Source organism: Pelobates fuscus, chromosome 2, assembly GCF_036172605.1.
Source record: "Pelobates fuscus isolate aPelFus1 chromosome 2, aPelFus1.pri, whole genome shotgun sequence".
In the NCBI taxonomy this organism is placed as follows: domain Eukaryota; kingdom Metazoa; phylum Chordata; class Amphibia; order Anura; family Pelobatidae; genus Pelobates; species Pelobates fuscus.
The window spans coordinates 380,080,595-380,106,838 of record NC_086318.1 but is presented as its reverse complement, the minus strand read 5'-3'; the positions used below and the strand labels follow the sequence as shown (position 1 = coordinate 380,106,838).

The window sequence follows — 26,244 nt, the reverse complement described above, 5'->3', positions numbered from 1 at the left end:
GACGACATGCAGACTCTAAGGTGGAAATTAACACACTGGGCACAGTTTGCAACAGGTGACACAGATGAGAAGATGACAGCTGGTGGGCTGCCATGGCAGACTGGCCAATGTGCAAATCAGGCAGATGCCCAGTGGGCTACAATGGCCATGGGGCCGAGGCCAAAACGGGAGATCAAAAGATGTCCCCTGCCAGCCCATGCAGGGGGAGTACTAGCTCAAAAAGGGCTTTCTGTAACTTCGTTGAACCTTAATGCCAGAGATATGTGTAGTCAATTGTTGGCAGTCCGCACCTTCTCTGGACGCAGACCATGAGTATCTAACACTACAAAGCCATACACCAACTATAAACACACACAATACACACAAATACACGCACATCCTACACTGATCCCCTTCTCCTCCATTCACAGCAAGCACAGTTATGCTGGAGGTTATTTTGTGTGTGTGTGTGTGTATAAATACATTGTGACTATGTCTAAACGGGTGTGAGAGTATGTGTATGTCAGTGAGAGTGTTTCTTTGTGTAAAAGTTAAAGTGTCTGTGTCAGTGACATTATGTGAATATAACAGTGAGAGATCGTTCCTTTGTATGTCACTGAGAGGGAATGTGTAATTGACAGTGTGTGTGTTAAACACGTGTTGTCCCCCCACCCCAGAGACAGTCTTAGTACTGCAATGTTTTACATTGCAGGACTAAGGGGGCAGGGACATTGCACCCAGACCACTTCAATGAGCTGAAGTGGTCTTGGTGCCTATAGTGTCTCTTTAAACAGATCCTTATTTAATATATTTGTTAAAATAATTATACATTATACAAAAAACAGTTTTACTTAAAGTGAACCTGTCAGACAGTTACACTGTAACATAAGTGCCCTCGCTGATATGGTCTGGTACTGGGGAAGGTCCGCACTGGATGACACTAACTCCAATGAAGCCACTGCGTATGGTTGCATTAAATGCAAAAGAAAGGCAGGCAGCAACTTGATCTCGGGAGGGGCACTGGGATTATTTGCAGTGCAGCGTGTGTGTGGGGAAAAAAAATTGCAAATAATAAAATTTGCACGGCAAATAATCCTAGTGCAGTATATATATATATATATATATATATATATATATATATATTTGTGTTAAGGGCTCATGATAGTACAGAAGATACAAACACTGATAAGTGTAGGATGGTATTAAAAGAGCAAGTCGGTTGTGGTGTGCCGGAACCGACGATGAGGTAGGCCTGTAAATAAAGAGGGCCCACCAAGAAGAAATGTAAAGAGAAAAGGAGTTAATAATGAGGAGTGGGTGGGAGGGTGATGCAGCGCTGACCTCGAACGATATGGAGCCAGGTAAGGGGTGTCCCTTAAGTAGGGAAGAGGTGTGTCATACGCCCCTCCCACAATTACAGGCCAAAAGGCCTTAATACTTGTGTTAAGGGCTCATGATAGTACAGAAGATACAAACACGGATAAGTGTAGGATGGTATTAAAAGAGCAAGTCGGTTGTGGTGTGCCGGAACCGACGATGAGGTAGGCCTGTAAATAAAGAGGGCAAAAGTAGAAAATCAAATTTATTACATACCAGCAATATACATACTTTAACCAGACATGTCTTGAAAGGCATTTCTTACTTCTTGTACCGGGTTAGGTATGTATCTAGAGTAAGCCGATGATTTCCAGCGCCCTAGTGACTTGATAACATGAACTGGAATGTTTGCACTGGATGCTGTGGAGGCCGCTCCTATGCGGAAGGAGTGGCCCGAATAGTTAGCTGATTTGAGGCCCAGCTGTGTAAGTAAAGACCTGACGTGTGTCATAAAGGTGGTGGTAGTGAGTACCGAACCTTGTAGACTGAAAGTGGTTGAGATGGTGGTTCGTTGTTATGCTGGGTATATGAGTCCAGTAGTTTGACGGGGCTCCACCTGTTGTGAGTAGGATAGTACTTAACCTCTACTGAAAGTGCATGTTGACTGGTTTTGGAGTGAGGCAGAGTCAAGATATAATAGTCCATGTGTTTTGTTAAGTGTGAATGAAGTAGGATGTGAGTGGACTGTGTTGTGCTGATGGCGGTAAATTCTCTTGGTCTCAAGAAACCATAAACAAGGCTACGTATATGGCGGTTTTAACGATGAGGTTTGTGTTGTTGGCAAAGGGTTTAAATCTAGTGAATTGTAGAAGTCTTTAAAAATATGGAAATCTATGGGTAGCCTCTGGGCCGTACGTGGGGGTTCGGATCTCTGAATACCCCTAAGGATGTTCTTAATTGGTAGGAGGACACTTTATTTGTCTGGTTGTAAATTTAGCATGTGATGTTGGATGCCTGTCAGATATGGTTTGATTGTGTTGTATGATAGTTTGAGTTTGAGGTGGCAAAAAGAAGCAAAGCCCAACCAGGATGTCACGATGAAAGGTTGTAAGATGTTGTGTTCAGAAAGGAATCTTTAAATCAAATGAAAGCTCTATCGTAAGTTTCCCGGGTATTAGTAGACAGTGCTAATTGGGACAATGTTCTGCTATGTTGCATAATAGCATCAGTCCATTACTAGATGGTGGAATAGTGGGGTGTTCGTGGCTGTGAGTGCGGCTGACGGGAGTATTTGACGAAAAGCCTGGAAATTAAAGCGAGACAAATTGTCAGCAGCAGTGTTACATACACCTGGAACATGAATACAAAACAAGAGAAAATTATGACATGCAGCCAGCCAAGTGAGTTTCCTCAAGAATCTCATAATAGTCAGTGATTTGGATCGGCCTTGTTTATAATGTGACAAGTTACTTGGTTGTCTGAGTAGCAACGTACAGACGAACCTGCCTATAAATGCACCCATGCCACGGCAACCGTCACAATATGATATATCTCAAACAGAGCTGAGGTAGTGGAAAAACCCTCCAGGTCCTGAACTTCTGAAGGCCAGCTGCCCCAAAGCCATTCGTTCCTGAAAAATTGCTGCAAAACCTGTGGTAGACGCCGCGTCTGACCAAATGGTAGGTGAGGAGTCAGACAATTTTGGAAGGAACATGCTTTTACCATTCAAGGTGGTTAAAAATGTTCTCCACATAATTACGCCTGCCGTGGCTTGGGTATCCAGGGGTGACCTGTGTCCATCATGTCTAAAAGTGGGAAACATGTAAAGGAGTTGTGAGATGAAAGCCCGGCCTTGAGGTATGATGCGAATGGCAAAATTCAGTGACCCAAGCAGAGACTGTAATTCTTGCGGTTGCAAGTACCGAGTTGTATGTAGAGATTATGTTGATCAGAATGTTTTCTACCTTGGGCGTGGCAGGCTAGCTTGCATGGTGGCTGAGTCTAGTATGATACCCAGGAATGTGATGAAGGTATGTGGTCCTTCAGTCTTGGTGGAGGAGACTGGGACACCCACCTGTTCGAATAGACTGATGGTTTCTTTTAGGCTACTGGGAGGGGAAATATTCTCCTCGATCAGTAAGAAATCATCCAGATAATGTACAACTGTAGGGCATCTGGCTATATTTAATAAAACCAGCATAGGGTTTCGGCGAATACGTCGAAAATGGCCGGACTACTTTGGAACCTAAATGTTAAACGTGAGCAAAATAGTAGTTCCCTGCCCACTTGATACCATGCAGGTGACACAGTGTAGGGTGGATAGGCAGTAACTTGAAAGCATTGTGATATCAGTCTTACTGAGCCATGCTCCGGCCCCTGCCTGCATGATAGCCGTAATGGCGTGATCTATGGTGGAATATTGCAGTGAAAATTCCTCAGAGGGTATGAGGGAGTTCAGACTAGGAGTGGCAGAGGTGTGAGGTGTTGATAGATCAATGATAAGTCTCTGTTTGTGAGAAGATTCCCCGTGACAATACCGATGGGGTTTGTCCGTTATGTGGTGAACGGAGGGGACTGGAAGGGCCCCCATAGGAAGTCCTCTGCCACTTCCTGGCTATGAGTGTCTCCACCGCTGTAGGGTTTTTTGTGCGGATTGTAAATTAGGACATTCCAGGATTCCGGAAGGCATGTGTATGAGGCCTGTGTGAATCCTTCTGATAGACCCGAGATAATGAATTCCACCAAATGTCTAGATGGATGATGTGGCAGTAATGTCGTAAGTACAGAAATGTTTATTGATGTTAAGTATAGTTTTGGGATACATTTTATTTGGACACAGATTTAGCATGTGCCCTGAAACAGATGGCTGGAGAAAGTGATTGCAACACAACCAGTGCTGGAGGGGTTGCAGCGGCCGACCCGGCCATGGTAAGGGGTGTAGTGACCGATTCCCCAGGGGTGATACTGGCAGGCTAACTAGGCCTGAAAGGCGAAAAATTTATCTTGTTTTGTGACAGGTGAGGCCCTGCTAGTTGCCAAGTGGCTATGAGAGGCTCTGTCTATGAGTTGGCGCGAGGGGTTATTGAGGCCACCCGTCTTAGTGGCAGGAATCGTAGGCCTCTCGGTGATAGTAAAAGAAAACAGGGGGAGGGAGTGACAGGTGAGGCCCTCTCTATAATATTGCGAGGCGGCTAACTCACGTGTGGCCCGATGGCGTTTGCCTCCGAAACGTTGAGGCGGGGTGTTGGCCTCGCGGACCACTAAACGATAGGCAGAAATGCCAAGAAGGGAGGTACCTATTTGGGCCTATACCCCTAACTTGCCAGTACTCTGTGGCCTAGAAGAATGAAACGTATGTGAACTACAACGTGAGCAGGCTTACGTACCTGGTAGTATGTATGAAGTTTTGAGATTCGACAGGTATGAAAACCTGGATAAACCTAAAAAGGGATAGAGTGAGAATGGATAGTGTGAGACCTGTGTAATCTGTATAGGCTGGGATTAGGGCTTCTAGCAGTATGTGTGGGAGGTGTAAAATCTATGAGTATGATAGTGACATGACTGCCCATGCTTGGTGACAAGCGTTACGCTGAGTCCGATACCTGGCAGCAGGGGATTGGCCGTGTAATGTGTATATATGGAAGGTGACCAGATGATATGCGTCACTAAACTGATCTGGGAATGCAAGGAACTTTTTAATGTGAAGTGACAATATGCAGAATCATAAATGTTGCTGTAAAGTGACGTATGAATGTATGAACCAGAACGTGTGATTCAAAAACCGAAAGTCTTGTGAGACGTATATGCCGTGTTCTTGAATACTCGTGTTACGTCGTCTGAGTGTGTCAAGAAAAGGCCTGAGTTTGTAAATGCCATGTGAAATTATGTGAAATGACAATCTATGCAGAAAATGTTGTAACGTGACGTATGAGTGGTTGAACCAATGCGTGTGATTCAACCCGAAAACCTCTGTGGAAGGTAGGACCGTGTTCTTATATACTCGTGGTATATCGTATGAGCATGATAAGAAATGGCCTGAATAGTTAGTGCCATGTAATCGTAATGTACATGGTTGTAATAACATCATATCTCCATTATACTCTTTGAAAATAGGACCGTGTCCTTGAACTCGTGGTATGTCGTACGAGCATGACAGAAAAAGGAGCCGTAATGTAGGCTAACCATAACAGTAATATGCATGTAATATCTGCATTGTAAAATAAAATAACTATTATTATTAAAACCATATATATATATATATATATATATATATATATATATATAATAAGCAAACTGAAACAAAATAGACAACCTAAGATCGTGTAAAATAAGTATTTGAAAGTTTAACCGATTACTGTGCAGGAAACGTATGATTGGTTGGATCAGTACGTGTGATTCAACCAGAGTATGCATGAAAAGGAATTAAATCCTTGTGTCATGGTTAACAACAAAGAAATGAGGCCTGTAACGTAGGCTGATTTAATTGTAATGAAATGGATAATTATATTAAAAAAAAACAAAAAAAAAACAAAAAAAAACTCCAGTAAGCGTGGGAGTCCAATGTCTATACAGAAATGTTAGCTGGTTTCATACCCTTGATGTAATAAGTGATACCTTAAAAATAGCATGAAAATGGTCTGTCTATTTAACCAAGCAACTTTTTAACCAAATGTAAATACATGAAATGATAAAATGTAACTCACGAAAAAGATCTATGTGAATACATAGCAGAATAACCGAATCTTAGTATGAAGGGAAACAGAAGTTAGCATGAATAGCTTAACCGTATGCATTTTAATGCGAACAGCAATCGTGCATAGAATATACTATGAATAAGTGCCGACCAGAAAACACAAACCGAAATGACAATCGTTTAAATGAAGCAAGGTTGGTTTTTACATGAAATGCAATAATGTCTGAGAAGCCTGTAGTACACTGAATGACCGGTAGGGGTCAGTGTGTAGGCGAAAATGCAGTGGTTCGATGGTTTGTACATGAAATGCAATAATGTCTGAGAAGCCTGTAGTACACCGAATGACCGGTAGGGGTCAGTGTGTAGGCGAAAATGCAGTGGTTCATTGGTTTGTACATGAAATGCGATAATGTCTAAGAAGCCTGTAGTACACCCAAAGACCGGTAGGGGGTTTAAACGAATGATATGCATGAACATGCAATGGTTTTAGAACAGACTTAGACAAAATGAAGCCGTAAAGTGAGGACCTGACCCGTGCATGGTGCCGTGGGACTGATGCCTGGCATAACGGGTAGGTTGACTTACAGTTTGTGAGTCACTTGGACACCATCCACGGCGATGGATTAAAGAAAGAAGGTGGTAGGCCGGAAAAGCCTGTGGCTGGATTCCTGACACAGCTCTGCTTAAAAAAACTCATGGAGTAATCAGGTAAAATGGCGTCTGGATGACCCGGAAGTGGAAATGATGCAGCGCTGACCTCGAACGATATGGAGCCAGGTAAGGGGTGTCCCTTAAGTAGGGAAGAGGTGTGTCATACGCCCCTCCCACAATTACAGGCCAAAAGGCCTTAATACATATATATATATATATAAAAACAGGGGGTAGGTGCAGCGCTTCAGTAATCCTTGACAAGGTATATATGAAGAGAACCAGAGAAGGAAAAATAGTGTAGTATTTAAAACTGTAGTGGTGATAAATAAAATAAAAGATGTGCACTCACACTTTCCTGGAGCTTCAATACAGCTCCAGTGTATGCGCCTGGGCGGAATAATCCCCTCCTATGGATCAAGTGCAGAGGCAATTCTTCAACTTATAGATGTGGTAAGGGGTATCCTCATAAAAAAACAAACAAATAAAAATCGTATATGGTGAAGTATGTAGAGCTATGAAGCAAGGGTAGGTAAAAACTATAAAATGTAAAATGTGCACTCACGTGTAATGGAGCCGTAAAACCTGGCTCCTCTGATAGTGCTTGAAGCGCTACGGAATCTGTTGGCGCTATATAAATGGCAATAATAATAATAATAATAATAATAATAATAATAAGTAGTATGATCCCCACTCAAGGATACAGGTGTATATGTGGAGATAAACAGAACCACAATAGTGTACACCGCAAAAAAGGAGTTTAAGCAAAAATAAATAATTTAAGCCTGCTCACATGCTAATGAGCAAGTTCCAGTTTGCTCAATCCAAAGTGCTTGGGTGGTATGATCCCCACCAGGGATATAGCTCCAAACAATCTGACAGCAGCAAAGTTAGGTCCAATTAAAAAAGTACTTCAATGTTAAAAAAATATAATAAAGGAAATACAATATATAATAAAATAGTGATAAAAAAAGTTATAAACAATACACAGTACCTTTTTAAAAATACATATGCTGCATATCAAAGGGTTTAAGTTTCAGCTACCGTAGTTTATTGATCACATTTTTCCAAATTGACAGCTCTTGTTATATATGTTTTATATGTGTTTGTAAAATTTGAAAAACAAAATAATACATCCTAAAAATAATAATAATAATAAAAAAAAGAGAATAAAAAAATACCCATAGTGACTTTTATCTTATCTGTGAGCATGTGGTTTCTTAAATGAGGTTGACCTATGACCCATGTGGAGATCTCGTTTTTATCACAACATCACTTTGCTGCTTTCCTTAGTTTCCAACAACACTGAGTTTCACATGCTTACTATCTCCTTACTGATGTCTCACGTTATGTCAAGCAATTCAAGAGCACTATTGTGATTGGTATGTGATTGCATAGAGATTATCTAGAACAGGGTTGGGAAACCTTTGGCCCTCCAGATGTTGTGGACTACATCTCCCTTGATGCTTTGCTAGCATTATGGGAAATGTAGTCCAAAACATCCGGAGGGCCGAAGGTTCCCGACCCCGATCTAGAAGAAATAACGTAAGGTAAAGGTCCTTTTTGTTAGCAGTACTAAAAAAAAAAAATCCAACAATTCCGATTAGCACTATTGCATAGTATACAAGAATGGCGTACTTTAGATCAAAACTGTTGTTTTAGCTTGCACGGTCGGCAGACTAGAACATATTTAAAGTGATATTTAAAGTGCAGGAATTGTGGGATTTGACAAGAGAACGCCAAATTTGAGAATTAAACAACATACTAGGAAAAATGCTCCAATTCTACTGAGCATTTGCATGTCTTCAATTTTTGACTCAAATTTTCCCACGTTAATTCTGCAGAGTTTGTGGTTCACGGACAATAAAGAAAAAAAAAATCTAGATATTTTCTGTAGATTTCATTCTACACGATGATACATGACATTCCCATTTTGACACAGATCATTACGATATGACAATTGCAAAAGGCAGACAAACTATTATTATGGAATAGAATGTTGATATCAAAATACACTATCAATGGAATCTTGGATGAAAACACATAATTATCAGGGAAAAAGGAGATTGTAAAAAGGCAATTTCCAGCCTTTCCTCCTTCTTATTTTGCCAATTAGATAGCCAAAAGCTGCTTTTGTTATCTAGAAATCTAGTGATCATATCTAAATCTGTTACAATTATCAGCAAGGCAGGACTGTCTTTTCAATCAATGTTTTCCAATTAACATCAAAGGACCAAGGTTGCAATCTGCTAAATTCCCCTTTGCAAAGATCCCTATTCTCTCCTCCCTCCAGAAATCTCAAAATAAAGTTACAGGTTTAATTGCCAGGAAAAAAAAGCAGCTTTCCATTCCTTTGCGCTGGTGCTAGAGGAGCCATTTAAGTAGGTCTTTGAAACCTTTGTGCTCCTCGCTCAAAAGCACGGCAATATATTACATACTTACTGCTAAGTAGCAAAATAAATACCGTTACTAGCGGTGAAATGAAAACATGGCCAAGTGGAATTAAACATTTCAGATTGTTTCTAAATCTTAAACTAATTACATAGGGGCTAGTGCAAGGATTACAGAAAGTTAACCCCTTCAGTGCCTTGCAGATCTCCACGGCTGATAGAAAAAAAAACATGTTATATCTTTTAAATATATATATATATATATATATACATACATAAATGAAGGCAATTTTAAAATTCTTTATATGTATGCTTTCATTTGTCACAAATAGAAATATACTAAGTATGTTAAAATTACGTAGTTCTACGTTTGAAAGGTCTCTGTATCCTAATCTTTTTTTATAAGCCCTCTTCTGTAGGAATGTGTAGTGTGCGTAATTGTATTGGAGAGCAACACAACAAAGAAACTCATGTGTGTGTTTAAATTAATTAGTATTTTCAGATTTTAGCTTATGTAAACAGATTATTGTGGTTTTGTTCTGCACGATGTTTGAAAATACATACACCACTTTCAGTAAGCCACAGAATTAACAAAAATTATTAAATTGGACCAGCCAAAAATTACAAGACAATAACACAAAACTGAATTATCCACCAAACCAAAGGGGTCCGTATATTTTTTTAACATGTGTGCTACATAATAAATTAGTGGCTAGTAGACACTCTCAACCTTGTAGATATGGTACTAACTAGACACTTAAAAAAATAAAATAAAAATACAAAGTTAGGAAATAATGCTATTTAACTTTGCAAAAAAACACTATTAATTTTAAAGGGACACTACAGTGTTAGAAATACAAAATCCCAGCAGCTATCAAAGTGTTAAAAAATTATATTTTTTTCACTTACCTTAATCAAGCACCAAAGTCCCTCGGTGCTGGCTCTGCCACCTCCTATGTCATCACAAGGGTATCATTATATGCATGTGTGGCGAGCACCATGTGAGCATTAGGCCTTCCCCATAGGAAAGCATTGAATCACTGCTTTCCTGTGGGGATTTATTCTAGTGGATTCTGGAGAACTAAACTCTGTGAAACAGCAGGAAGCGCCTCTAGTGGCAGTCTGGAAGACAGCTACTAGAGGCAGTCTTAGCCATGCAATATAAACATTCCAGTGCTAAGGGGGCAGGGACACCGCATCCAGACCCCTTCAATGAGCTGAAGTGGTCTGGGTGCCTATAATCTCCATTTAAGAAGGTCTGGTTAGCTCTGTTGGTTTCAGAGTACATGGATCAAGCTGTGTGCTTATCAGACGGTGATGGTGAGGCGAGAATAAAGTAAAATTGTTAAAAAAAAACAAAAACAAAAAACACACTGGGAAGGTTCTTTTGTGTGCACTAAATAAATAGATAATATATTATCTGCTAATCTGAAACTCTACACTTATGATTGGTGGATGGTGGCGCATAGTTCTAAGCGGGAAAACATTTTTTTATGGTTCTTATTTTGTGAATAAGACAAACAAAGCTGCTACGATACTACTGTCTAGTTCCTACTTGCCATAAATAAAAGTTATGGTGAAATGTAAAGCAGGGAAGTACAGAACTTCACAGAATTTGATACCTTAATAACGAGCAAACAATATTGTAAAAAGTGTGTATACTTATAATATTAACGTTTTTGTAGTTTAAGGGATAATTCACTAAACAGTGAATTGAGGTGCTGTAAAAAAAAAAGTAAATTGCTAAATTCATGCAGAAGTTACACTGTACACAGGAGCTGGGGAAGGGGCAAAAGAGACAGACCAGGGCTTGGGAGAGAGACACCTAGAGGGGCTGAGAGGACACAAAGGGACTGGAGAAGGGGCAAAAGAGACAGAGATTTTAACTAAACCCATTAGATTTAGTGGACTAAAATTTACTGGAGTTTTAGCCAACTAAAATTAGACAAAAACTAAAAGAATTTAGATAACAAAAATACGACAAACTAAAAAAGCTTTTTAGTCAAAAGACGATGACAAAAACTAAATTGAAATTTGCCGCCAAAATTAACACTGCACAACGTTAAAACCATCTGCCGAATATTGTGTTGTTGTTCATTGGGCTGCCAAAACAGCTCTAATGCGTCAAGGCACGGACTCCACAAGACCTCTGTACATGGCCTGTGGTATCTGGCACCAAGACTTTAGCAGCAGATCTTTTAAATAAACAGTGTAGCATTAAAAATGCATATATTTATTCTTAACGCTACAGCCCTGATGTCTTCTTGTCATTTAGCCTTCTCCCACCCCCGTATAGAGGCCTGTATAAAATAAAAAATTGAAATCAATAAAATTAAAACAAACAACTCTCCTTTTCTCTAGTGCCGAGTCTCTCTCAGCGCTGCTGCGACCTCCTCCTCGGGTTGCATCATGTTGGAGGTGTGCCTCCAGGATGATGGACTAATGCAAAAATAATCATGCGCCTATGATTCAGCCTTAGAGAATCATTGAATACAAGGATTCTGTATGAATGACCGTGATGGCACTGCGCATGCCAGTGTGACGTCAAGGTATGTTACGGTATGAGAACCGTTAAGTAAGATTTCTGGCTCTCACAAGCAGAGGGCTTGGAGGAGTGGCTTGAAGCCACGCTTTGAAGCCCTCTAATTAGTGAACTACAGGGCTTGAAGAGATATGAGATGAAAAAAATAAGTTGTTAAAGTGCCTACAGTGCCTCTAAGTTCTGCAGGTTGTGAAGTGAAGCCTCCATAGCTTGGGGTTGTTGTTCCAGCACATCCCACAGATGCTCAATCAGGTTTGAGATATGTGGAATTTGGAGGCCAAGGCAACACCTTGAACTCTTTGTCAAACCATTCCTAAGCCATCTGTGCAGGGTGGCAGAGTATACTATCCTGCAGAAAGAGGCCCCTGCCATCACAAAACACCATAGCCATTAAGGGCTGCATCAGGGGTCAAGGGAAAAAAAGATCCACCGCCTCCATCACCCAAAAAAGCTGATATGCATATACCCTTCATCTTTCCAGCCTTGTGTTTAAAAGCTTTTCTGGGAAACTCCCACCCTACTGGAACACAATGCTTTCCCTGGCTGTTCCCACTTCCTATAACCTCCGATCCAGTACCAACACTTTACTTAGTCTACCTCAATACAAAAAGAAAGCAGCCCGATCCTCCTCCTCCTACAGAGCACAGCAATTGTGGAACGACCTCCCGCACAATCTAAAATCTTCCCTAAGCCTAAAGTCCTTTAAGAGATCCCTCTCTACATACCATTCAAAACAGAATGCACCTGTCATAGTTGATTATATATTTCCTACCTGTTCTATGTTAAATTTTGTATTTATTGTGTATTAATATTGTTTTTGTCCCTCGCCTGCTACCCCGACCCATATCCCTATGACGCAGATTAGTTCCCAGACCCAGCCACCCCCTCCTATACCCAACCTTTGACTCACCTGACAGCTATAGACGCGCCTGTAATACATTTTACACCCGAGGAAGGTGCCCCACATCGCCAACCACAACCCGCTTAGGCGGACACGCTGTACATTGATTGTGACAATGTCATTGGTGAAACATTATACTCGACTATGTATCAATGCTGGGCTCGATATACTGAGCCGATGTATGTCATTCTTTGCAATTTGATGTTTGTTTCCCCCGCCCCTCCCCTCCCTTTCCTTTTTTCTGTACCCCTTCCTTACTTGAAAAATCTCTCATAAATAAAGAATGTCTAAAAAAAAAAAAAATATTGTTTTTGTATTTTATTGTACCCTAATTGTAACAATGCAATGATTTGTGGACCCAGGACATACTTGAAAACGAGAGAAATCTCAATGTATCTTTCCTGGTAAAATATTTTATAAATAAATAAATATATATTTCTCAGAAAATAGGGGACAGCTAGGATGTATGGGAAATGGTGCACTGTCCAGGTGGGCAGATCTCCCATCAGTCAGTGTGGGCAGTGCTCTCTCCCTCTCTGTCAGTAGCAGGGTTTTTTCCCTGTGCACACTGAGCTCAGGTACCTTTATCAAAGAAGTCTGTGACTTTAAAGAACCCCGGGCTGCCGGCAGCTCCTGGTTTCGGGCAGGGAGAGCCTTGCTGGGTTCTGCCTTTACTTCTTCTCTTGAAGGCAGACATGCTTCCCAGTGGATCACATGCAGCACTGGGAGCACCAAGCGTGCTCTGCTGGCAGCATAACTACCCAAGGCCAAAGGCAGCGAGGTCACAGACTACCGTAACATATCGGGTAGAAGCGCCACTGCCAGGCCTCGCACAGTAACATGGAGCGTAAGAATTAGTCTCTTAGGATAATTACAGTAGCAGCAGCTATGCGTGTGGTGAGGCTGTGGCGGACATCTTATGTCCTGGCAGACAGTCTGTTATAGATACATTAGGCTGCAGTGAGATTATATAACAGCAGAACAATGATAGCATTCCCTCAGATTGGATCCTTGTTACAGCTAGCAGTGTTAAAGTGGGAGCTGTGTGTTTTGTGTCACGGTTTACCCATAACAAAGATGGCGTCCCCGGTGTGAGCCGTCAGGTTACGTAACAAGCAGTGACAGGGCATTGACCGTGTAACCTGGCGGACACTGATGCGGCTCTTCTGCTGGCGGTACTGGGCTCGGTTACCGGCAGTGAGAGGCTGGTTTGTCTTCTCGGGGCATAGGGCAGGTCCTGCAGGACTACTAACGGGAACAGCGTTCCCACTATAGAAAAAGTGCAGGAACACCGTTCCCACGCGTTCTTGCAGGACTCAAGCCCTGATGTAAAATATGCACGGAATTGACATTAGACAGCCAGTACTTGGTTGCCTAAGTCACATTTTAATTATAACTCCGTATGTGCAGTGTTTCACATACTCCTACTACTATAACCACTTCAAATAGCTTAAGTGGTGATGGTGGTTGGAGTAAGTCTTTAAACGTGTGAGACGGCCCACACCATCTCCTGTAGCCAGGGCTCGAATGTCGTTCCCGTTAGCAGTCCTGCAGGACCTACCCTTTGTCCCGAGAAGACCGACCGGCCTCTCACTGTCGGTAACCAAGTCCAGCAGAAGAGCCGCATCATTGTCCCCCAGGATACATGGCCAGTGCCCTGTCACTGCTTGTTACAGAGTCCCAGCTCAAGCCCTCTATCTGAATCCCTGGTCAGGCCCTTTCCCTAGCTGTCACATTCCAGGCCTTGCCCTCTCTCTAGGTGTCACATCCCATTCCTGACCTAGTGATTATTGCCTCCCAGCTCTAACCCTCTATCTAACTTTCATGGTCCAGGCCTTATCCTTTCCCTAGCTGTCACATCCCATTCCTGACCTACTAATACCTCCCAGCTCTTTCTACCTAGCTGTCCCATTCCACACATTATCTATTGTCATTGCTGTCACTTCCCCTAGTGTTGAAGACTGATGCACTCCCTCCCATTCCCAGGCTGTCACTCTTTGGTCTCCTCTCCCAGCTCTCTCCCTCCCCCTGGGATAATTCCCTGTGCTGTGACTTCCCTCACTGTTAGCTGTCACCGCGGGCCTGTCCTGGACATGTAGCCGGATCCTGTCAGCCCTGCACCCTTTCCTGTCTGACTGTCCTGTCCTTGTGCCAGATGGAGCCCTGGTCGTTCAGTCCCTGTCTCTCCGGTCTCCAGCGCCTGAGGTTACCTTTCCTGCGAAAGAAGGACATGGCGCCGCCTGCACCTGGGCTCGGCCAGCTCTCGCAGCGCATGCTGGGTGCCCTGGCTCCCCATCTCTTGGGCACGGGATGCCGGGGACACTGGGCTCTGGGAGCACAGAGAAACCCGGCAGCTCTAACATGAATAGGAATTCCTCCCTCCGCCATCCACAGCTCCCAGCCTGGCCATATTGTCAACAGCGCAGCCTTCCTGGCAGCGCGGGGCATGCAGGGTTATGACGTCACTGCCAGGGTAGCCGGAGCAGTCATCTTTCCTTAAGGCTGCAGAACTTGGTCTCCGCTACAGGCAAAGGGCAGGTCCTGCAGGACGACTAACGGGAAGGGTGTTCCTGCTGTGGAAAAAGTGCAGGAACGCTATTCCTACGCGTTCCTGAAGGACTCGAGCCCTGGGCTGCATGTGGTATGAAACAATTTTATGTAGGTGGTACGTGTCAGAGTAACATCCACACGAATGCCAGGACCCAAGGTTTTCCAGCAGAACATTACCTAGAGCATAGCACTGCCTCCACCAGCCTGCCTTCTTCCTATAAAGCCTCCAGCTACCATCTCTTCCACAGGTAAACTACGCAAATGCAAACGGCCATCCACCTGTTCTACAAAAAAAATGTGAATCATCAGACCAGGCAACCTTCCTCCATTGTTCATGGTCTCGTTCTGATGCTCACATCCACACTGAAGGCACTTTCGGCAGCGGAAAGGGGTCATCATTGGCACTCTAGCCCATCTGCGGCTATGCAGCATCACACGCAGCAAACTCTGATGCACTTTTTATTTTGACATCTTTCTATCATGGCCAGTATTATGTTCAGCAATTTGAGCTACATTAGCTGTCCTGTGTGCTACACGCCTTTTAAATTCACTGAGAGTGATTTAATTTATTTGTTGATAAAGCATCAGTCTTAGATGCGAAACGTATCCAGTGTCCTAACAGGTGTGTGTAGTTTGGGTTTTGCATAATTTATACACTTTAATACTTTTTACCAAATCATTTTTTACTTTTATTTCAACCATGTTGTGCATTGAATATCTAAACCAAGTACTTCTGAGGATCAGCCTCGCAGAAGTTACAGAGTCATGATACACACTGCAGTGTCCACAGACTGACTGTGTGCTTCGTTCTGTACAGAAATAAGTCTGTACAGTATGGCTGAAGTGTACCGGTTATAAAAAAAAAAAAAAATGACTTGGTTACAGTAGAAAATTAAATTGAATCTAAATACTGCTTTTTCGATAATTTACAGTTATGCCAGCTGCACAGAGGTAAAGATTAGAAGCATGGAGGCCAAGAGAGTCCGTATACCCATCCTCTAAATCAGTGGATCCCAAATAAGTCCTCACGCCCCTCCCCTACCAGTTCAGAATTTAGGGATTACCCATTTGTGTCTAAGGTGTTTTTTAGAAGAAAAAAAATAAATAATAAAAAAGACCACACAATTGGGTTATTCTTAAATTCTGGACTACCATGGGTAGTATTAATGCCCACCAGCACGCAACGATTAATGTGACGCTGTGTGTGTGCAAGTTCCAGGAGGAGGAAGCAGTTCGTGTAATATACAGTTCAGTACATACATTAGTTGTCATTTACACCAGCAAAATGTACCAGGTTTATTTATACCTGCCTGCCAGTTTATTCAGAACCTGTTATAGCAGGTGTACATCATTCTGTTGTGCTGAAACTATGGCACCTCAAAACCTGTGGTCTGCACAGAGTGCATGAGTAATGCTTTTAGCCCTGTTTGACATTTAAAGATTGCAGAGCGATCCGTTCACACAGAATCATCTCACACCCTACAGGACAGCTGGTGAAACAGCAAGAGTTCAGCAGAAAGGCCTCTGCTTGCCTGCTTCGGAAATGCTATTATTAAAACTAAATTAGAGTGAATTCCCTGGGGATGATGGTATTACAAGGTCATCTGAAAGGTTATCAATAGGGCAGCAAGGAACAAAGCCAACTTCATCCCACCTGGTCTGTCACTTTAGATTTCCTTCATAACTGCCCATGCAATTGTCCGCTAAATTCTTTCTGGACACTCACTATAAAAGTTCAAGTCGACTTCCTAGTTTAAATTTACCAGCATATTTCAAACTACTTTAAAAGTTATTGCTTTTTAGAAAATGATTTTCCCATAGAATTCTAACACACTATTAACCAGCATTATATGTTTAAATATATTTGGTTTACTCGTCGGCATGAATAGCTAGCAATTACATTTAAATGGGAAAGGTAATGGACACAAACTAATTTATTGGGACCGTGACCCCAAATTTTCAGGAACAGCGAATCAGAAAATGACTTGCTTTACATCAAACCTGGTCAGGCAGGCAGAGTAAGTGCGCACACATTGACACTTTCCCAAAGCATTCTTCCTGGCGCTAGGATTTAGTACGGAACGCTGGCACTGAAATCAGTCAGACAGGCTTTTCTGTGCCAGAGGGGTGTGTCGGCAAGGCTGATTTTATCGTACCAGAACATTATAAATTGATCTTAACTTGGAGTGTCAGGGCACAGGGTTACATTCAGTGCAGTGTGCGTTTCAGAACTAGCTTCTTATTTTACAAACGCAACGAAGGAAGAGGAGAAAATGAGCAGCAAAATGTATAGAATACAACATACTTTTCAGAATTTGTTGTTGTTGTAATTTGACCATATTTTGTAGGGGAGTTCTTAACTAAATAGAGAACGGATGTGTGTTATCCAGCGACTTGAAAGACCAAAAACAGTCAAACTGGAAAGGAAATCGTCAAACAACCTCTGAACTGCCAAAGGAGCAGTGCCACCACTGTTTTTATATTGTGGAAATGGGCACTGAATATAGAACAATGACATAATATGCAAACTAAATGGAACGCTTGGAAAGAAACCTAGTATGGCATCATCATGCCAAGAGAACCAGCAAAGGACTTTCCAGTAAGGAATAAATAAAAATGGAAGACAAATCGTACTTCACTTAGTTGCTTTGCACGCGTGGAAGGTGCGATATTATTCTTTTGCTTGTTCCCTGCTTTTAGCGCCGCGTCTCTCCGGGCCTGCTCCAGCAAAAGCCGCGCTCTCTCCTTCAGTTCTTCTTGCCTGGACAGCATTCGCTGCTGAGAAAGAGAAAGGGAAAATAAAAAAATCAAACAAGAGTAGTTGTAGCATGGGCATTGTGTTTTCATTAATCTACATTAAATGACATTATTTGTATCACTGTTTGTTTAATGTGCACCCTATCAGTTTTGTAATAAAATACTTTGAGAACAAAAACGTCAAACAAATCATCTTTTCAATTAAACTTTAACCCTATGACAGCTAGAGCAGTGGCTCTGCATTGCGATGGCTGACTCCTGCAGCTCCCAGATCGTTAATAAATATATTCTGATCATTAAAGGGATCCTATAGTGCCAGGAAAACAAAGCCATTTTCCTGGCACTATATATTTTTTTATGTTTCTCCCCCCCCCCCCCCATCCCTCCACATTGCAGAACTAGGTGCAAAAGAAACACCGCACCCAGACCACTAAAATGAGCTGGAGTGGTCTGGGTGTCTACAGTGTCCCTTTAAACGTAATTCTCGCCATCTTCTCTGTTTCTGTTTGATGGTATTGATAATGGGATAACACTGAGACTGTGAAAATCATCAGTAATACATGACAATGTTAATACTAAACAAAATAAAACATTCAACTTTAAATGAAGGTCTTACGATTACTTTGTCCTGTATGATGTCATAATAAAATGATTAGGACTTTGTTACAGCTACAGATAACTACGTGTTACACATTCTTGAGTCATTGTGACTCAAGTCACTACAAGAGACCCAGCAGATACTTGAGATACTGACAGATTGGTGTGGTTCTTCCTCTCACCTATGTGGTCAATGATCATTTTTCTTATAGCTTATATTTTAGCACATGCTCTGTGTGTTGCCTACTTTTCCTTTTTTCTGTGAACCCATATGCTATTCTGGCCATTATCATTGCACTGGCACCTATCAATGGTGGATCCTCCCATCACATGGGGTAGAAAAGGGCATGATCTAGCACTCCTCACAGTAAGCACCATAGAGAGCATCATGGAAACCATCAACAGCCACGTAAGAGACACGTGCAGCTATTTATCAACTTAATTTCACATCTTATAATAGCTGAATTGAGAAAATTCTCCAACTCAGCAATTAGCCCAGCTCACCCATTTTTTTAGTGTAAAATTTGCCAGTCTATTCTCAGATTTCCGAAGTTCACAGTTTAATGAACACCCCTGTTATTTGCTTGAACGCTGTCAATGCTAGAAGCTAAATCCAAGTTCCTAAAAAGGGTTAATGCTGCCCACGGAACTAGTCTCGATTCCAGAAAGAACACTCCGGAAGCAATGAAACCAGGCATGCTGTTGCAAGTATCAGAGCTATCCAAGTCTCCTCAGATCATACTAAGACGTTCAAGCTTGTTGTAGTATCGCCAAATAGGGAGCCACCCATTTTACAATTTAGAACAAAAAGGTCGCTTACAGCAATATTACTACACCTTCCGGTTTCAGATAACAGGTTTGGCAGGTATATTTCTCCTGGCTGTATAAACTGCCACTCTCACATACCCCACTCAGGTAGACTACCGCATTGACAGAAAACATTGCACAAAGAATATAAATTAGAATAGGCCAAAGCCTATAATCTTGTATAATCTACTGCCAAAGATTGCCATTACACGGTCACCTGTACAAATCACAACTCGCTTCTAAAAGAATGTTAACAATCATAACTTATGCCATAAACGCCTTCAGTCCTTTTTTCCGTCAACACCTTCAGAATATTTGCTCAGCTTCTCACAGAGTTCTAAAATGTGCATTATAATACGCAGTTAAAGTAAGAACGTCCTAATCGTGTTATTGTAGACGATAAAAGTCTACACAGGGGCCATAAAACATGTACCTCTATTCCATGCTTACAGTCTGCATAAGGAGCCATTTTTAAATTCCTTTTGTTGGCTTACACAAACAAATATGGAATTGCATACCTCCTAAGTGCCCTAGTTAGGAGGAACAGTCTATTGTAGTCGATGTGCATTGTTGACGTGGCTGAGTGTATAACAGAGCTCCATGGCAATAATACAGTTTTGCATCTTTAAATTGCAATAGTTGTGTTTAGAAATCAGTCTGTATAAACAAGACATTGCGCTTGTTCTAAATGACATTTTAGTTGCATAATTATTAGCAAGTCACCTAAAATATCCCCTCCCCTGGCTACACACTCCTACAATTAAAGTTTGAAATGTTGGATGTGATGGGGTTGGTAACAGAAAGCTACTGTGCGTATGAATCCTCATGGCACATGCAAGCAGAACTAGCATTGCTAAATGATTTCCTGAGACAGTTTAAGCATTACATTTTGTTGACAGTCTTTCTTTGATATTTACAGTAAAAAATTATTTAATGATTCAAAGATGGCTGCCCCCAGGGGGAAGTAAGCCAAGAGATGCATTAGAAAAATATATTTGCTTAAATATATATTATGTATTACACCCCTATATAATGTATAAAGATGATATTTTATATAGATATAGATTTTATTTTAAATGATGCATTTTTTTTTATTCTCTATTACTACACATCACCAATCATTTCTCGATAAAAATTTTTTTCCATTTTGAGAGACTCAATTAGGAATTAAACCATGGAATAAAGCACTTACAATCACCTTTAACTTGTGTTCATTTTTTCCATGTGTTCTATTTTCTTTAAAATGTATATGTACTTAAATTCTTTTAATTACCACCACAAGAAATTTCCATTTGCACTGCCACTATACACATTTCAAAACGAGGAGAAATAGAAACATCGTTTAATTTCTCCTTGTCGCTGTATTCTCTGTGCAGATAGCCATATGCAAAGGACATGATAACAATGATTAACAGGAAGCTAAGATGGAGGCACCTAGCTACAGGACAGCGAGGAGCTGATTTACGCATTTCATTTTATTTTTCAGATCTCCCAAATGCATATTTGTTAAATATTGTGGAAAAGTAAATATCATTTAATTTTGTAAAGTGACAGTACATATTACACCACGTGTGCTTAATATCATGCATTACTTGCAACTCTGGCAAACAAATAGTTACTAAGCACCTGACAATCTCCTCAAAATCATGCTTCCAAATGCTATATTACCCTCCCAAAGGTTACATAGAAAGTTCTCATGACCATTTCTGCATTATGTATTTACCGTACTTGAACATAACGTTTTTTGTTAAACTTTATACAGTACTTTAAATGTTGTGCTTTTGAAACCCGTAAAAGAAACAGACACTGAGAGGCATGTTGCGTGTGTAAATTAAGTCCTGGCAATTTGTGCGAACACATTTAAGGGCCATAACTCTTGTGTTGCACCATTGTAGCGTTGACTAGACATAATGACTCAAAGAGATTTATGGCCGAATAATAAACAGTGAAGTGATTTACAAGCTGAAAGGAACAAAAAGTGACACGCGTACAGGAAAGCACATAAAGAGCCTCCCAGCCCAGTAATTTGTAAAGTGTATAATCACACTGGCTCTTTGTTATTGCTCATACAGTAAGAGATATGTGCTGAAATGAAGGCAATACGTCTACTTGTTGCATCTTGGGATTTGGCCTTATTTGAGCTCCCTGCTGGCCATAGCCCTGTAATCAGACAGGTAAAGCAAAAAAAACACAAAAAAAAACCACAGCCAGACACAGCCTTCACTCAATAAATGGGGCAATGGTTTGTTCTACTCAGGATCCCCTCTGTAAGATCACTTTCTTTGAATCTTAAATCCCATCAGTCTCAGTCATCCTCAGACTTTCAATTATTGGCTTTTAGTCCATGTGGGCTAAGTGACGTATGAGAGAACCCACAGATGTCAAATATCCAATAAGGGACACCTGTATTAAAGGAGATGTGGTTTGGAACAGTAGGGAACTGCTAAGCATTTTAGGTGGCTCCTTGCCCTGCTAAAAGCTATTAATATAACTGAGGCCAATGTGATTAGTTTATGAAAATCATGTTCTCAGTAGTTTAATAATTATACATTATACTGATGTGGTTCTCGAATAAAACATACAAATACCTGGAAATAAATAATGGAGAATACCAGGGGGGGTAGGGGGCATAGGAACGCATCTGAAACACTGCCTGCCATTGGATAAGAGGGCCAATGCAAAGTATGGATTGGGTTCTGGAGATACCATTCTTACATGGCATGTATGCCTTGCAACATTCCAAATGGTCAGAGTGGATCACTTACATTTTATGGAGGGTTGTGTGGTCATGAGTGGGGCTGTTCTGGTAAATTTTAGATTTAAAAATAATCTATGCAACTAAAATCTAATTTAGAATTAAAAAAATAATGTATCTGATTTGCACAGGGTGATTTCGAAACACATTTATTGCAGTTTAAAGACACATTACTGTGAGCATTCTTGCTGTGGAGATCCTAGAAAAGAAGGACATTAGGATAAAATAGAGGGAATAGGGATGCAGACCCCTTCCTAAATAGACACACTTTGGAGGTATAGGTATGAATTCTAAATTTGCAGCTGATATGGGTGGAGAAGTTTGTCATCTGGTTGAATCTCTAAGATACGAAAAGCAATGTAGGTTTGGTTTAAGGATGAACAAATGATCATTATAGAAATTGTAAAAAAAAAAAATCTTGACAGGTACAGCATAGTTTTGTTGACACTCTATTATGTCGTACGTTTATATATCTATACCTATCTGTGAAACTGGCATTGCACTACAAAAAAAAAAACACATTATAAAAAAAATGAGAGGTTTGTAACTACCAATAATAGTCAGGGTTAGAGAATGTCATACAAAATATTTTACAGGGAGAACTTCAAAGACAGATTAGTCATCATGCCTTAAGCAAACTCCTCTGACAATTTTTTTCCAGACAGAAAGTTTATAAAACATAGAACAGTTGCACTTTGCACACTTATCCCAGGGCAGTGAACAGTTAATAAAAACAACAACAACAAGAATAAATTATAGGTCAAGTAAAAAGAAAAACCATAAAGAAAACCAAGGAAGATAATCCCAGGACTTTATTTTGTTTGGTTTTATACAGGTTGGCTGCATTATGCCAGCAAATAGCGAAGATTTGTTGCCGTTCACTGCGTTTGCCCAACATGGCTCCATTTTACTTGTTCTCCGAGGCTCTCCTTCCTCCTGCAGCTTCCTCCCTCCCCCCCCATCGTGCAGGTGTTTAGAAACAGAGAATAATCCAATCAGTTACTCTGAATTCATAAAACTGGCTTGAGAATGGAACGTTTCTTTTCAAGACAGTTTTATGAATTGCCACTTACTGGCTGGCTGAGAGCGTCAGCCGACAACTATTAGCCAATGAGGGGCGCCGCTACCAACTCTGCAAGAGCCTTCCTTTTTATAGACTTCGGAAGGGCAGAGCGGTTTTGCGCAGGACACAGACTTTGGGGTAAAACACCTTAAGGTGAGTCAGCGCCAGAGACCTGCTGGCACCATAACGTCATTTTAATGCAGTTGTTATGCTGTTCAGAGTGTTCCTTTAAATGATAAATAAGTATGTAAAATTTAAAACAACTCTGATCTCACCTAACTGAATGCTCAAAAAAAAAAAAAAAAAACATACGCGACACATTATGATTTATGGAATTTAATTAACCTTATTTCCAAACTAATTATTAAATGTTAGCAATCGGCTTTTAATACATTAAAGGGAAATGGTCTGCTAGATTTGACCTATCTTTTCTAAATAAACACTCCAAGCACCATAACCACTACAGTATGTGTCAAATAATGGTTTGATTTGGCAGCCAGACGCCGCTCCCCAAATAGCAGATGCCCAGTTGTAGGGCTGCACCAAGACATACCAGGGCCGTCTTTAACGCGGGGCAAACGGGGCAGCTGCCCCGGGCCCAGTTGCTCCTGGGGGGCCCAGAGCAGCTGCCCCGTGGGCCCCGCAATTTGCGCAGCCCCCCTTGGACCCGGCGGTGCGGCTGCACAGAGCCGCACCGGCCCGCACGCTGAGGAGGCTCCCCGGGTGGCTCATGCACTAAAGGCCACCCGGAGAGCATGTGTGAGCAGGGGCCCGGTCTGGCGCTGTGACGCTTAAACAGCGCGACCGGGCCCCTTCCTGTACCGGCTGGGAGGAAGTGACGTCACTTCCTCCCGACGGAGAGCACAGCCGCGCGGGAGGAGAATGGCACGTAGGGGAGTTCCAGAGGAGAACTCCCATCTGCCTCAGCCTGCCACTGGACCCCAGGGAAACCACCCTCCAGGAAAAGGTAAGAACCTGGAGGGTGGCTAAATGTATGCTTGTGTGTAAGTATGTCTGTGTGTGTCAGTATGTCTGTCTGTCTATGTATGTATGTGTGTGTGTATGTCAGTAGGCCTGTGTGTGTCAGTATGTCTGTCTATGTGTATGTCAGTATGCCTGTGTGTGTGTGTCAATACTTCTGTCAGTGTATGTGTCTGTGTGTGTGTCAGTATATCTGTCAGTGTATGTGTCTGTGTGTGTATGTATGTCTTTATGTGTCTGTGTGTCAGTATATCTGTCAGTGTATGTGTCTGTGTGTGTATGTCTGTGTCTGTGTGTGTGTGTCAATACATCTGTCAGTGTATGTGTCTGTGTGTGTATGTATGTCTGTGTGTGTGTATGTATGTCTGTGTGTGTGTGTCAGTATATCTGTCAGTGTATGTGCCTGTGTGTGTATGTATGTATGTCTGTGTGTGTGTCAGTATGTCTGCCACTATATATTTGTGTGTCAGTGTATGTGTGTGTCATGTATCTGTGAATGTTTTAATGTCTATAAATCCCTTTGTGCCCAGGGGAACAGTGCCAAGGGCGGCAGACTCTTTGACCTGAGATTGGCAGCTGCATCTCACTGTATCACTTTATATTGTCTCACACTGTTCTAACCACAGTACCCAGTTTTGGGTTTCATATAACTGATTTCATAGTTTTATGTTTATAAGATAGATTCTATAATCTGGCTCCATAAGAGGACAGCCAACTACACCGTCTAAGCAATATTCCCCCCCTCCCTACCCTGAACGTGCTAACTTCCAACCCCCTAGTATTAAGTTCCTTGCCACACGTTCAGCTACTTACCTGGAGCTCCTGACCCTCTACAAGATTACTGCACAAGGCCCTGGGTAACTAAAGGCCATTATGTCCACATTCTCCCAACCACCCGTGCATTAACCTACGTACAGCATACAACCCCACCATCTCTCAGTAGGGCACACAACGCATATTACTCGCACCCTCCAAGGCAATTACTTGCACAATCTTTGATTAGACACGAGGGGGATTAGCCTGAACTTACTAAAATAAAATGGGTGGAAATAGTACCTGTGCTGTTATATAAGCTAAACACTGGCTGTTTTATCTGTATCTCATACTTGTTCCTTTATGCACATGATGTACAGTGTTTTTTTTCGTATACCCACAAAAATAAATAAATACGGTACATTTGAAAAAACAGCTAAAGCTTTTGAATGAGGCAGTAGTCTCAACCTGATGCATGTCCCTTTAAACAAGGACAAAACAAAAAGGATAGAGGTACAATGACATTATTCTTCGTATGTATAATTGCTTCCCACAAATGGAAAGATAGGTGTAATTAGCTAGGACAGCAGAAGTGCTGTATAAAGGTGATATGAGCTACATCTTATTAGATCAGGGAAGCATTAATTGATGTAAAGAAGTAAAATGCCTGTTTGTTAGATAATTGCTGAATACAAACAGTGTCACACATATTGTATCTGTTCTACTGGGACATAGAGCTCACATTTAAGATTATTGTTTTGTGGGAGAGACCTTCTGTTAACTCTAATTTTATGGATGTAGACCCTGACAAGGAGGTAGATCAGAGGCAGAGCCAGAGCCAGCACCAACAAACTGGAATAAATGTAAGATTTTAATATGTTTGGGGAGAACCCAATACTATAGGGTCAGGAATACATGTTCCTTTAAGAGGAGTTATTTTTTTATGGAATGTCATGTGTTGGTAGTGCCAAACAATTACAACATTTCTTATTTATGTCAAATATTTATACTTTCATTTCATCTGTCCACAATCCATACTTCCAACTCGAGTAAGGTGGTCTCTGGCAAACTTGGAATTGGTACCAACATAGAGTGTTTCTTCATATATTATTTCCTTTCTCGAAATTCTCATTTAGTATTTTCCTTGTGGCATTATGAGTCAATGCGAGATGCCCCTAGCCATTCCCCTGGTGTTTATCGTGTCCTGGAGAATGATACGACTTGTTTTTTGAGTTATTTTATTAGGTAAAGACTTCTGGGAAGAGTACCAATGTTTTATTATTATTTTTTTAAAATTCTTTATATCTTGCACTCACATGCAATGAGCCAATATGTACATGATAGAATAGAGACAAGATGGGTAATCAAGGCATCATTCCCTACAAAACAACGTCAGGGATAAGTGGTTGGGTCAAGGGTTTTTGTTTTTATATGATTATTTGTGTAAGCTGTTGTGGGGTAGGAGAGTCTGAATGGCCATAGCCTTGTTAAACGCAAGCATTGAATCGTAT

At 41.4% G+C, this 26,244-nt stretch overlaps 1 protein-coding gene across 6 annotated transcripts in view; it reads right to left on the bottom strand.

The window, feature by feature from the left end:
* EHBP1 (EH domain binding protein 1) overlaps window positions 1-26,244 on the bottom strand; it is a 358,354-nt gene that overhangs the window by 136,096 nt on the left and 196,014 nt on the right. For all 6 annotated transcript variants that reach the window (XM_063443756.1, XM_063443760.1, XM_063443758.1 and 3 more), the window contains one exon: window positions 17,655-17,798. In XM_063443756.1, the coding sequence (XP_063299826.1) occupies window positions 17,655-17,798 (144 nt within the window). The remainder of the gene's footprint in view (window positions 1-17,654; window positions 17,799-26,244) is intronic.